The sequence below is a fragment of the Natrix helvetica genome, assembly GCF_964273705.1.
Source record: "Natrix helvetica genome assembly, chromosome: 1".
Taxonomy (NCBI): Eukaryota; Metazoa; Chordata; class Lepidosauria; order Squamata; family Natricidae; genus Natrix; species Natrix helvetica.
Window position 1 is genome coordinate 329328532 of NC_138548.1, and position 14604 is coordinate 329343135.

At 45.5% G+C, this 14604-nt stretch overlaps 1 protein-coding gene across 5 annotated transcripts in view; it reads left to right on the plus strand.

Moving 5' to 3' along the window:
- FRMD4B (FERM domain containing 4B) overlaps positions 1-14604 on the plus strand; it is a gene marked incomplete at its 5' end in the record, with an annotated part of 293138 nt that overhangs the window by 217041 nt on the left and 61493 nt on the right. For all 5 annotated transcript variants that reach the window (XM_081934595.1, XM_081934597.1, XM_081934596.1 and 2 more), the window contains 3 exons: positions 4132-4197; positions 5658-5715; positions 8840-8926. In XM_081934595.1, coding sequence (XP_081790721.1) covers positions 4132-4197; positions 5658-5715; positions 8840-8926 — 211 coding nt within the window. The remainder of the gene's footprint in view (positions 1-4131; positions 4198-5657; positions 5716-8839; positions 8927-14604) is intronic.

Sequence of the window (14604 nt, forward strand, 5' to 3'; positions counted from 1 at the left end):
CTACTGGAACTGAGAGCTGCTCGCCTGGCCCTGCGCCATTTCAGCCGGTCCATCCATCGTCAACATGTGCTTCTGATGACGGACAATGTGGCCACCAAGGCCCACATCAACCGCCAGGGTGGCACCAGATCCAGAGCACTGATGAGAGAGGCGGAGTCCCTGGGCCGCTGGGCGGAGCGCCACCTGGAATCTCTCCGCTCCGACCACATCTCCGGAGTGGACAAAACACAGGCAGACTGGTTGAGCAGGACAACCATAGATCCTGCGGAGTGGAAACTGGACCCTCGCCTGTTCCACCAGATGTCCAACAGATTCGGAAATCCGACCGTAGACCTGTTCGCGTCCAGGGACAACAAGCAGCTCAACCGCTTCTACTCCCGGTTCTTCACCCCGGGGGCGGAGGGGACAGATGCACTGCGTTGCAAGTGGCCCCGCGAGCTACTGTATGCCTTCCCGCCCCTGCCTCTCCTTCCTCAATTCATTTCCAAAGTCATCGCAGAGGGAGCGGAAGTTCTCCTCGTGGCCCCACACTGGCCCCGCAGGTCGTGGTTCGCCGACCTTGTCCACCTGTCGGTGTCTCCTCCATGGCGCATCCCTCCAGACCAGATCTCCCTCAGCCAGGGGGCCGTGGTTCACCCAGAGCCCCAGTGGCTCCAGTTGGCCGTCTGGCACTTGAGGGGGACCAACTGAAAGGCGAAGACCTGTCAGAGGAGGAAGTGAACACCATTCAGGCGGCGAGACGCCCTTCAACCACCAGAATTTATGATGCGTCTTGGGTCGCATTCGCAAAGTGGTGTGAGGAGCTGCTCATCGAGCCTACGACCGCGCCTGTTTCCAGAGTCCTTGACTTTCTTCAAGCGGGACTCAACAAGGGCCTGGCCCCGAACACCCTTCGACGCCAAGTGGCGGCCTTGTCCACCGTCTGGTCGGGCGACCACCTTTTGCCTCTCAGCAAAATCCCGAAGGTGAGACTCTTCCTCAAGGGCGCCTCTAACCTTCGCCCTCCCACCGTTCATCGCTACCCCACTTGGCAGCTGTCCGTGGTCCTACGGGCCCTCTCCGGCCCTCCATTCGAGCCTCTACGCACTACTTCTCTTCGATTCCTGACGCTGAAGACGGCCTTCTTGATTGCCATCACGTCCGCCCGCCGGATTTCGGAACTGGCGGCTCTGTCTGTTCGCCAGGACTTGTGCGTCATCCACCCTGACAGGGTCATTTTGAGGCTGGACCCGACCTTTACTCCCAAAGTAAACTCATGGTTCCATAGAGCGCAAGACATTGTGTTGCCAAATTTCTGTCCTCATCCGTCGCATCCCAGAGAGCGTTCCTGGCACAATCTTGATGTCAGGAGGGCCCTGAAGGTTTACATCGCTCGCACTGCGGAGTTCAGGAAGTCAGAGGCTCTCTTCCTCTCCTTCCAGCCTGGTTCCCTAGGGAAGAAGGTCTCTTCCTCCACGATTGGCAGGTGGCTTCATGCCTGCATTGCGACAGCCTATGAAAGCCAATCCAAAGCCGTTCCGCGCGGCATCACCGCACACTCCACACGAAGTGCTGCTACCTCGGCGGCCTGGGCCACCCAGGCCTCAATCCTGGACATCTGCAGGGCCGCTACGTGGTCCTCTCCTTCTCCTTTTGTGCGACACTATAAATTGGACATTTTCACCTCAGCTGAGGCGTCCTTCGGTAGGCGTGTGCTCCAGGCGGTTGCGTCAGAGACCGAATCCCGGGAGCCTTCTTCTGCCCACCCAGATGGACAATAACTTGGGTATGTCCCATTGCTTGGACTCTCCAAGCGGTGTACAGGAAAATGACCATTGGCTTACCTGAAGGGTCCTTTTCTGTACACCGCGGGAGAGTCCAACCCACCCTGGCTCTCAAGGCCGGGATTCGGGTTCTTCGTGTCAACAGTACATCATCTTGGACGCTTCGCTCCGTCCGCACGAACTGACTCCTTCTAAGAATTCTGGGGGATTGATCACACCAGGAGGAGGTGTGGCTAAAGGAAAAATAGTTCCTCAGTCCTAAGGGCAAGCAGACTGAATTAACCCATTGCTTGGACTCTCCCGCGGTGTACAGAAAAGGACCCTTCAGGTAAGCCAATGGTCATTTGGAGAATTATAAGCTCCCCTTTCTCCCTTTATTTTTAAGATCTGTTTAAGTTACATTTTATAGACATTTGCCCATTTGGTCCATGTAGAATGCACAAATGCACAGATAGCAAATCATTAATAATTCTGAAAGATGAGCAAATGAATTGAATTTGAGTGTTATGGTTGCTAATATTAGTGTCACCAGTTGCCTTGTGGACGTTCTTTACATCCGTTTCTATATGTATACGTCTTTGGTGTAAAATCTGATTATACTGAATATTGTATGTCAGGGCTCCAAGTAACACCCTCAACGAAAGACGACTCCAAGGCCTGAGTTTCCTCAAAGTTCCATTTTATTAGCGATGTCATATTGGCAAATCTGGGAAAACCCGAATTTGAAAGTTTCCAGGTTTTCCCTACCCAAAAAAAAGTTCAAATCCCTGCCCAGCACCCACATGTCCATCACATGACACAATCAGACACCTCATCGCAGCTGCAGGGCAACATGGCCTTGACTTTCTGAGAAAGAACGTTATTTTGACTATATGTTACCCACTCTCTATATAATCGCCCCCTCCCATTTTCCCATGTGGGAAAATGTGGCAGGTCTGGAGGCCCAAATGTAAAAGATGGCTTACAGATCTGACAATTGTATATGTTTGTGAATAAACTCATTTGTGGATGAGCCAACCCTCACATTTCTAACTTTTAAAATACCACGAAAATTGCACCACCTACAGTTAAGTCAGTCCTTGAAATTTTTGTATGTTTTAATTTTTATAATTGGCTTATCCAGGAGTAATCCATAGTTTAGCCATATTTCATGGTGTTTTGTTTGAAAATTCAAGGATCAACTTATTCAGGGATGGGCTTAGAAGTGAATATAATTGTATATACGTTAAGAAGCATTACTGTATATTCTTATGGATAAATCCATCCGTGGATAATCTGAACCCAATTTCTGGAGTATATTTTGGTATCTAAAATTCTCAGCTTATTCATGAGTACATAATGTGTTTGTCTAGCTTCTACTCATTGAAGAAGTATGCAGGCTGATCTCATTTTTGATGCTCAAGAAACAAATGTAATCAAGTAAAATAACATACACTTTTTTTTCTCACCGTGGGATGATAGGAAAAAGAGAAAAATAGAGATGTTAGTCATGATTGTTGAACTATATTCCTTCACAGAGCAATATGGAAAATGTTTCAAATGTTCATATCTTCAACACATTATCTCAATTATTTTGGAAGTGCTTCAAGCTTAAAATAGCTCAGTTTTAAGGACACAAGCGTGAAATCTTCCAAAAAGGTTGAAACAGCCCAATTCACATTCAGGATACGAGATTTCCACTCCACAGTCCTTTTAGATGGAACAGACAGAGAGACAGCAAATTCAATGCGGGTTGCAGATTTGAATCTGGGATTGCCTTAATCCCGTACCACCACATTAACCTCTTTATCACATGATAATTTTGTGGTAAATAACTTCACTGTCATTATGAGATTACTGCAGTATGCCACAAATCATACAAGAAAATAAAAGGTTTTGCTTTTGCCCTGTCTGAAAATCATTTAAGCTGTATTTAGGAAAGGAAGGAAGGTGTGTGTCTCAGTGTGTGTATGTGTCAGAAAAGCCCAGTCATCAATCTTGTTGGGTAGGAATAATCAAAATTGTAGGCCAACATATCTGAAAGGCATTGGGCAGAGGCTCGTGTTTTTTTTAACAACCGATATAGCTCTGCTATCTTTATAGCCACTGCATCTCCCTTTCTCCATAGTTACAGTTTATGAAATGGCGCACATCCAGGCTATAGAGTATTTTCTCTAGAAGAGACTTAACCTGTAATTCCATTCTATGCCATCCTAAACTCGGAGCATTTGTTTTGTGGATGGACAGAACGGTGGGGGGGGGGGGGGAGGTATACTTTAGAGAGAGATTCTGTGAAATGTTTTTTCTGGCCTGCATGCATTTGGAGCAACATCAGATCTAAAACCCTTCTTCCTCTATTAATAAACTCGTCTTGCTTTTTTTTCCTCAGTGAGGACAGAGTCATTGAACAGTACATTAAGAACAAGGGGCTGACTAGAGGACAAGCAATTGTTCAGTAAGTGTTTTATTCAGCTCTTTTAATGGTATGTGGGAATGACCTTGGAAGACAAGTCAATGAAACACAACCAAGGGTTAACTGATAAAAGGCCGTTTAACTCCCCTCAGCAGGAATGTGGGGTGGGCAAAAGGTCCAGAAGAAACCCTCTCTAATATTTAGACTCTAAAGAGGAGGGAGGAGAAGACCTGTCAGACTTGCAAGATTATGTTAATGTAACCTTACAAAAAAAAAAGGTAGAATTGTCTCATCTGGTTGTGTTTCCTATCTGGTTTATCTCATAAGGCAAACTTCTATTAATGGGAGAAGTTACAGCACAGAACAGATTTTAGCCCTGTTTGAACTATTGACAACTATTGTGATTGAGGCTGACACTTTCTGAGTACCGTAATCCATGTAGCTCCAAAGCTTGTTTTGGTCCTATCTCTGAAACCCCGAGGAACTGAGGAAATGTTTTAGACTGCCTCATTATCTTCCAGCATATTGCTCTTCTTCCTCCATGTCCATGCTATCCTCTCACTTAAGGTTGATAGCATATTTATCCACTTAACAATGCCTTCCAACCTAAAGATAAACCAGAAACCAATCCATCAGCAAAAGTTGTATAAGCAAATGTATCCTATGAGTGGATGCTTAGTGGATCAGGCCTATGGGATTCAAACATTTTATTGTTCAGATTTTTGTCATGCACAGTATTGGAATAAGGGAATGAACTTGGGAAAAGGCAAGGGAAGAGATGATACCTAGGAAACAATCAGATAAGAGAGGCAGGAGCCCCCCCATAGGTTAACAGTTAGAAGAAGAAACTGCCCTAATCGATCAAACATTTAAAACGAGGTGAGACGTTTTGTACTGTCACACTTGCAAGATTTATGTAGCCTTACAATAACAGTACAACTCATTTGGTCTTGTTTTCCTGTCTGGTTTACTTGGGGAAGCTGACATGCACTCAAAGTGGCCAAGTTACATTTACAATGAAGCTGATTTAGAAGAACCGAACACTCCCAAGAGCTAAACTTGGATAAGATTCTAGACTAGTATTGCAGAGAGCTCAATTGCTAGAATTGAAGCCAAGTTCTTGATGGAGTTCAGTTGTTATAACAAGGGAATACTTTCAGGGAAGTACCTGGCAAACCCGAGAGCTTCAGGGGGATTGAGGGCAGAAGGGGGTTATAAAAAAAGCCTGGTTCTAGTTTAATAATCTCCTTTGAAATGTTAACTAGTTTGTTGCTGTGCTTGAACTTGTTTGTACACAGACTATTAATGTTGATTGATGCTTTATATAATTAAAGCATCTAAAACATTTTGATGTGAAACCTAAAATTCTTTCCAGTCCCTTTGTGAAGCAGTTGGGCAGTTTCAAAATTTGGTAGCTAGAATCAATGAATCCAAAGACATCACTTAGGTAATGTGTATTAGTGGAAGATATTACTGAAGAAGCTTTATATCTGTCCATGCAGGTACATGAAGTTAGTTGAAGCTCTGCCTACTTATGGAATCCATTATTATGGAGTAAAGGTTAGTGAGTACTGGAAAACAAAACTGAGTAAACTGTCTGTTGTATGCATTTTTTTTCTTTTAATAAAAGCAACTCATTTGAACAAAACGAGTAAGGAGTTGCCCTCATGTCCTAGTGCCACATTTAAGGACTTTTAACATTTTCAGCTCAGCAATTTTTACCTTTCTCAGATCATGAGAAAGTTTTGGATCCTCGTCATCCTTCATTCTCTTCAGAAACAAATTCTTTACTCATACAGCTGTTTGTGATTTGGCTTCCCTGGATCCACCTTGAGCACTTTGAGTGGAGTCTGCGTGAATGCAGATCTTATACTTAGGTGATGGTTTTCAATGATCATTCATCAGACGATCAGGAGATGGCAAGGACTTTGGCTTCAGGTTCTGGAGAATTGCCAGTCACAGGAAATAATGAAAAGACTACATGAACATGCAGTGTCTTTCTCTGTTTTTAAGAAATAACAAAAATAGGACAGGAAGGGCATTGTTAACATATTGCAAGATTTAACGTGTTAATTTTTCATTTAGAATGCCTAGCAGACAGTATTTAAGTTCCTATAATTTATTCAAGAGGGTTTTTTTTACCCATTCAGAGCTAAAATGTTAGTTGATTAGAATAATGCAAATAGCATTGTGCATCTCTGTGAATAAAACCTCCAGAAGCTAGTACTTACGTTACATTAATGGGGCTAGCATTCAAGGAGACGTACAGTTATATTAATAACAAAGCAAATAAATCCATGCCATCCGAAACTGCACTCAAACTGTAATGAGTTTGCTGAATATGTATATGAACAGCAACACTCCTATTCAGACATCCCTTCAGAGGCATAGATATCATCTGGGCATACTTACGCTTTTCTCTACGTGTAGATTGACCCTGCGTAGCGAATGAGCACTTTTTCAAACTTTTCAAAAACGTCTTCTGTTTCACAAATCCCCATTTTGAAAGGGGAATTTAGACATCCCTTTCTTGAATAGTTTTTTTTCCCCACGTTCTCCACATTTTATAGCCTCAGTATATTGTAGAACTTTTTCATTTTCCTGGGACGCTCATATTTACACCGTGGGTAACAAATGTTGAAGAATAGAGCGGATTAAGAGCTGTGGTGGCACAGTGGTCAAAAACAGCCAGCAGTCAGAAGGCTACTTCTGCTGCCTGTCGGCTGCCTGCAATTTGTCAGTTCAAATCTCACCAGGCTCAAGGTTGACTCAGCCTTCCATCCTTCCGAGGTGGGTAAAATGAGGACCCAGATTGTTGGGGGCAATAGGCTGACTCTGTAAACCACTTAGAGAGGGCTGCAAAGCACTATTAAGTGGTATATAAGTCTAAGTGCTATTGCTATTTGGGCCTGATGGATGTGCTCATTTGTTGGCATCTACCGGTATTGAATAAATTGTGACATGGAGGAACAAAAGCCTTCCTTTATTGAAAGTACTGTTGGCAATTTCCCTGCAGCACAACTGTCAATCCTTTAAAATGGGGCCTTAAATGGGGGTATGGCCTGGAGATGGCATTGAAGCTATTAGATCTAAAGCCACTCTGTCCCCGGGAGGATTACAATAACAGCATCTTATTTTAGCAGCTTAGAATGGCTTTCCAAAACTTCCCTCTAAAATAAAATGAGCGAAAATCACTTCGGGTTTTTTTTCGGGGGGAAAAGTGGAGTCAACTTCATGCATACATTGTGTTTGGAGTCTCTGGCTTCCTTAGTTCTCCTTTAATTTATTTTTGCTGGTTTTGAGCTAGAGGTATTTGGTTAATTTTAGCCACAAACAATTTAATAATACAGTAATTTAGCCAACCTCCTCCCCTTTTTTTTCGTTGTGCTTTTGATGACTTCATGGACAGGTCTGTGCATTTTTCTTGGCAACCTGCAGTAGTGGTATTCTCACTAGCTGCCTGCCAGGATGTTTTTCAACTTTTTAATCTAGGGATGAAAGAAAGTAACTGGCCCAAAGTCACCCAACTCTCCTCCATGCTTAAGGAAGCATCAGAACCAGCATCTCCTTATTCCTGGTCCAGCACTTTAACCAGGATATCTCACTAGCTCTTTTAACGTACTTTACAAAGTTGCTTTAAAAAGTTATGGAAACAATGCCTTATTTCAGGGTTACCCAACCTTTCTAGGTTAGCGGTTCGAGGGGGAGGTGTGCGAATGGGTCATGACACTCTTAGCGATGGTAGCAGCATCACGTGACCCAAGCACAAGTGGTATGTGCGTCCGCATGCACACGCACTGGCTAGCCACTCATGGGGCCCAGTTCCCAATGGGCCATAGCCCACAGATTGGGAACCCCTGCTTTATTGTACAGTACTATGGTTTACTGTTTTGTTGCTTGAAAAAGAGCTCATCCAAAGCCATTCCCACCAACACTGACAGGGCAAGCCACTACAATATAAACAGAGAGCAAACCCCAGTGCTTACTAGCACTGATTACGTTACCTAGTTTGTAATGAAATATCTGCAAGAAAACAACCCAGCTCAGAGAACACCAAGGACCCCTCATTTCAACCTTGAACTACAAATATTCTCCTTTATTGGATAGAGCGCTATGGAAGATGAAATCTAGTGCGCTCACCAAGAAAATATGTCAGCCCAATTTTTTCTCTTAAAATAAACAATAACTATTTGTGCTAACCTTGCACTTTTTCACATGTGCATTTAAGGTAATTTATAGACTCAAGCTGAATAAAGTGTACTTCTGAGTAAATACATATGGAACTGTGCAAAGTGTGTACACAGCCCATTCCTTTCTCTCAACAGTTCAGCCTTATTTTGGACTTGTCCCTCATCGAGTCTTCTTTTACTGTTGTTGCTCACCTCCCGCAGATTTTCTTCCATGTCTGCCCCACCTCTAGCCATGGTTTCGAAGAATACAGCAGCTTCTCTTCCCTACTGCTCTGTGGCTGTTTGCATAGCATCTTCCAGCTGGGAAAGGAATAGCAGACCCCTTCAAACAATAAACCTCCTCTGTCAGCCGCAGGTGTGCTAACAAAGGGCTGCCTTCAATCTCCCTAACCTGCTTATACTTGTTGCAGGATGAAATAAAGAAACCTTATATCAACTCTGAAGTTTTTTGACTCTTGCTAAAGCTTTAGAACTTCTATTCTTTTCTGCCATAGGATAAACAAGGCATCCCGTGGTGGCTTGGGATCAGTTATAAAGGAATTGGCCAGTACGACTTACAAGATAAAGTCAAACCTAGAAAAGTAAGTCCATCTGCATATATGTGCATTTATATATGGAAAGGAACCGTGTTGCGCCTTTCCCCCCCTTGTTATTCAGCAAAAGAAAAGTATTCCTTAATTCTAGAGCAGTTTCCCACAGTCTGACTTTCTCAAGGTATATTGGACTACAGTTTCCACCAAAGTGGCCAAACCGGGAATATGAGAATTGTAGTCCAGTAAACATCTGGAGAACATCAGAATAGAGAGACTGTTCTGGTCTATTGAAATAATTAGAGCCAGTAAAAATGGTTTTAGATTGAATGAAGCACATATTTTCTTTGTTTTGCATTATATTTTAATTGTGTGTATGTTCCATGAACTTCCCAGGTTACTGGTCAGATGCCTGAGATGGCTCCCAGCAGGATCTGAAATAGTAACCTACCAACTTTTCTCCCCATCCTATCCTTGCAACTGATATTAAAATATATTCTGTAAAGTAACAGGAAGATTCCATATAGCCATCATGAGTTCATTAATTTGGCTAACTCATCATGAAATCATAGCAACGGGTTCCATAGTTTAATGAAGTGTTGTGTGAAGAAGTCCATCCTTCTACTGCCAGACTACTTCGCTGATTGACTCTTGGTTCAAGTATTATATGGCAGGGAGGAAAAATGTTTTCAATGTACTTCCTTTACAACACTGCATCATTTTATATTAAATTCTATGAAGTAAATTAGGAACATGTTTTCCAAGTTAAGTTGTTCCAACTCTTCTAACTTTTGCTTGGACAGAAGATTAGGTTGCAAGGTCACTATTGTGATTTTTCCTGCCAAGTCAGGAAATCTCAACTGCGGTGTCTTATTTATGCTTCTATCCTCCCCACAAATTCCTGCTCTTCTCTGAAATGCTAAGCAGTTTTTCAAAACAACATTTTGTGCCTGCATATGAAACACAATCTCAACTGATGTATTTTCTACATGTGAGGGTGCAGGGGACAAGAGGTACTTGTTCTGTTCCAAACAAAGCTTGTTAGACAACTGAGATGGGATATCTATACATAGAAATTGCCTCATCATTATTTCTTGAACAAAGAATAAACATCTGGAATGAGTTCTGAAGACCTTGGGAATAAACTCCATGCTAGCTATATGGAGAAAACTCAAACACATGTAGTGTGCCATAGGGGAAACACACCTTATGTGTTTTTTTTTTCTTCCCAGCCTTTCTGCTTTATGTTGAAATCCAAGCTGGAAGCTGCTTATTTTGATGTTCCTCTTGTCCTCAGAACATTTTGGGTTTAACAGCTTGTACATGTTTTCTTTTGATTGCACAATTTTCCTGTTATCGTAAAGACAGAAGCCAGAGTGGGTATTAACCATTAACCAATCGGACTGAGTCTACACTTATGATGTCATCGGGCCCTTGTGGCTCTTCCCCAGTTTTCAGACTCAGTCCAACCTTGACTGACTGATTGGTTAATGGAATTGATCTCTCTTCCAAATTATTTAATTATATCTTTAATTGGTGAATTTTTCCAAAAAATTTAAATTGGTTCCTTAAATAATCCTTTATTCTACAAATTGGAGGGAAATTCGAAACTCTGGCTGCCTCTCCTCAGCCATCTGATTGCCTGCGGCCACGAGTTCACTTAGGAAGCCTGCCTTGCAATCAGATCGGCCAGCTCACGAGCTACAGCTCCATGGCTGTTTCCCCGCGGCGGTCCTTGATTCTGGGCACTCGGAGGACGCGCGACCTGCCATTTCGCGCACAGCAGTTCTAGGCGAGTCCAGTGGCCATTCTGCAGATTGCCTGGCCACACTTAGTATCGGTGGCCATTTTGCGGGTTGGAAAAGCCTGCGAAGATAGCGTTGGCCATTTTGAGGCTCGGAAAAGCCTCAGAGGAAAAAAGTCGGCCATTTTGGACTCTTTAAAAAAGGCGCGAACTGTACAGCAGCCATTTGGAGTGCCCAACAATGCGGGATCACTCCAGGTGGACCGGATCAGGAGCGCCTGGACAGCAAACGGATGAGATAACTGCTTATCATATTGGGGTGTTGATTTATGTTTGGGAAAATGGCTGATCCAGCTATGGATACGAATGCAGGATTAGAGGAGACAGGGCCATCAGGGGCAAAGAGCAGCAGGAAGAGGCAAGCCAAAGAGCCCCTTCCTCAGCAGTAAACCCCAAGGTCTCTAAGCGACTACCAGGGCAGAAGAGCGCAGGCAGAAGGCCCTCGAGAAAGAATTTCAGAGGGCCCAAAAACAACAACATAGTCTCACTGCCCAGCCCTCCCTCCCTCCGAGGATCACCAAGTGGTGTCCCCAGCTCCACCTGTCTTGCCTCCCATGGGCCCTGGCTTATTCAGAAGGTGAATTGTCTTCTTCGGAGTCCTCGTCTTCGATGGAACCTGACAACAGAGGCAATTTCTTTGATGTCCCTCTCAATAGGGAGCGGATCTTTGAACAGGCTTCCCTCCCGGTTACACATGGCTCTGGGGCCCCCACACCATGTACACCTCTCCTGCTAATATGGCAACCATCATTGCTGAAACCATTAAGCAGGTCATGGCTGCTAGCCTACAACAGCAACCCCAACCTGCTCCATCACATGACCATAAGCATAAATCTTCCGCTGCGGCTCAGCAACCTGATCCTTCTGCCTCTACTTCTCAGGCCTCAATTGGCGGGGAGCAAGATAACCTGCGGGACTCAGACCTGTCTGATGACAAGGTGGTCACCCCAGATACCCCTGCCTTTACCGGATTATTCAAAACAGATCGTTTCAAGTCCCTTCTACTTAAGGCCATTAAAGCTGCTAATTTACCATCTTCTGCTTCAGCTTCTACTTCACAGGATAAACCGGTAGAACCGGCTTCAACTGAGGGTCCCAGTACCCCATTCACCAAACCCACGGTGGAAAAAGAGGTGATCCCTGTTCCCAAGATATCCCTGAACGTATTATATCAAGATATTCCTGAACGAAGATATTCCAGAAGCAGTGGGAGTCTCCAGGCACGGGTCCACAGCCGACCAACCTTGACAAATGTCTCTACAACATTGCACCAGACCTCACCAAGTTCTTCGAGACTCTCCCAATGGACGCACCGGTTGCAGCCCTGTCTTCACCTACTGTGGTCTCTGGAGCCCCTGAGGAGGTTCTCAAGCCTGAGGAGAAAAGGTCAGATCAAACCTTAGTCAAAAACTATCAGGCTGGTGCCTGGGCTGTTAGGGCCTCTACGGCCACTTCCTTTTTCTCCAGGGCGGCCCTGGTTTGGATTGAACAGCTTCAGGAGCGCATCGCTCCTACTGACACTAGATCACATAGGGATCTCAACAAGATCAGGGCAGCAGTTGAATTTGTGGCTGATTCTTCCCTTAATGCTGCTAGATTCGCTTCTAAAGCCATGGCCTCTTCGGTTATGGCCAGGTGTCTGCTTTGGCTCAAGCCATGGCAGGCGGATGTCCGTACCAAGTGGTGCCTAGCAGCCTCTCCATTCAGTGGCACCCAATTATTTGGTAATCCCTTAGACCCATACCTCACGGAATCTAAAGACAAGCGTAAGGTCCTTTCATTAATCTACAAGAAACAGGACAGTTGCCCACTCCCTTCTATAGGAGGTCGCCCTTCCCCTGTCCACAACGCCAATCCTACACTCCCAGACAGGGATTTCACCAGGACTGGTCCAATAGATACACACAGCGTTTCCCCTCCAAGAAATCTTACCGTGGAGGATGCAACCGTCATTTTTCACTTAGGAAATGACTATCTGGACTCTCTTCTGATCGGAGGCCACCTGGCGTTCTTGGGCCACCGCTGGGAGGAGACCACAACAGACAATTGGGTATTCAAAACTGTCAAATTTGGTCTCATGCTAGAATTCCTCTCCATCCCCCAGGAACACTTCGTGCCATACCCGGTCTCTCGGTGTCCTCGCAAGAGGGCACTGATGGAACAGGCCATTCAGCACCTGTTGGAGATCCGGGCCATCCCACCGGTTCCTCCCCATCAGGAAGGGCAGGGTTTTTATTCCTGCCTGTTTGTGGTACCAAAGAATTCCGGGGCATGGAGAGCAATTTTAGAGCTAAAAACATTAAACCGCCACATTGTCTATTGGCAGTTCAAAATGCATTCTCTGCACACCATCCTCCAGGCAGTCAGGAAAGGCGACTTCCTCACGTCGGTAGACTTGACCGAAGCTTACCTTCATATCCCAATCTTCATAGACCACCGAAAATATCTCCGCTTCTCCTATGGGAGGAGGCACTTCCAGTACCGAGCTCTTCTGTTCGGTCTATCCTCTGTCCTTAAGGTATTCACAAAAGTACTGGCAGCACTGGCTGCCCACATCAGGTCATCCCCAGTTCGGATTCTCTGTTACCTGGACGACATCCTCTTGTTGTCCAGGTCTCCGGTTCAGGAAGAAAGAGATCTTACCCTCACCATTCACACCTTGCGGAATCACGGGTTCGGGATGAATCTCAAAAAGAGTCACCTCGTTCCCAGCACTCGCCTTTTCCACCTCGGGGTCTTGATAGACACCATGGCGGAGAGGGTGTTCTTATTCAACAACCGCATTCTCAGTCTGAGGGAACTTGTCAGGAAGATGCTACGTCTACGCAAGACATCCCTTCTTCTTCTCTCCCAAGTCTTGGGCAAGATAGTATCCTGCTTCAGGATTGTCCTGTGGGCCAGGTTTCACAGCAGGAGCCTTCAATGGTTCATGCTTCCACATCAAAAGGCCGACAGGGGCAGCTCTCCTCTCAGGGTCCCGCTTCCCAGACAGGTATTACACTCTCAAATGGTGGCAGTCTCTGGCGATTTTGCAAGGGACTTTGTTCAGGGAGCCGTGCCATCTTACACTTACGACAGACGCAAGTCTGACAGGATGGGGGGCACACATGCAGGACCTAGTGGCTCAGGGTCAGTGGTCCCTCGAAGAGAGCCAAAACAGCATAAATTGGCTAGAATTGCAGGCGGTTTGCCTCGCCCTCAGACACTTCCACCACAGAGTTCAGGCCCGACACATATTAGTCTCACGGACAATACCACGACCAAGGCACACATAAACAGACAGGGGGGAACTCGTTCCTGGTCCCTGATGCAGGAGTCTGCCAGTGGGCGGAATCTCACCTGTCATCTCTCAGGGCAGAACACATCTCAGGGGTCTCCAATGTCCAAGTAGATTGGCTGAGCCGGACAACGATAGATCAGGTGGAGTGGAGCATCCATCCGAACCTCTTCCATCAACTGACACTACGGTTCGACATCCCAATCCTAGACCTGTTCGCGACGGCAGACAACAACCAGGTACTCAGGTATTACTCGAGGTTCATGGACCCCATGGCAGAAGGAGTAGACGCTCTCAGATGCCAGTGGCCCAGGGGTCTCCTGTACGCATTTCCTCCCCTTCCCCTCATTCAGAGGGTAATTCAAAAAATGCTGGAGCAGGAGGCAGAACTGTTGCTGCTAGCGCAAAATTGGCCACGCCGGCCTTAGTATGTCGACCTAGTGACTCTGTCAATCTCCACCCCATGGCACATCCCACGGTCTCTCCTGTCTCTACCCCAAGGGTCAGTTTGTCATCCCTACCCCCAATGGCTGCAATTAACCGCATGGCGATTGAGCGGCAAGCCTTAATAGCCGATAACATTTCCCTCAGCGTCATTGCTACCATTCAGGCATCACGCAGAAGCTCTACTAACCGCGTTTATGACGC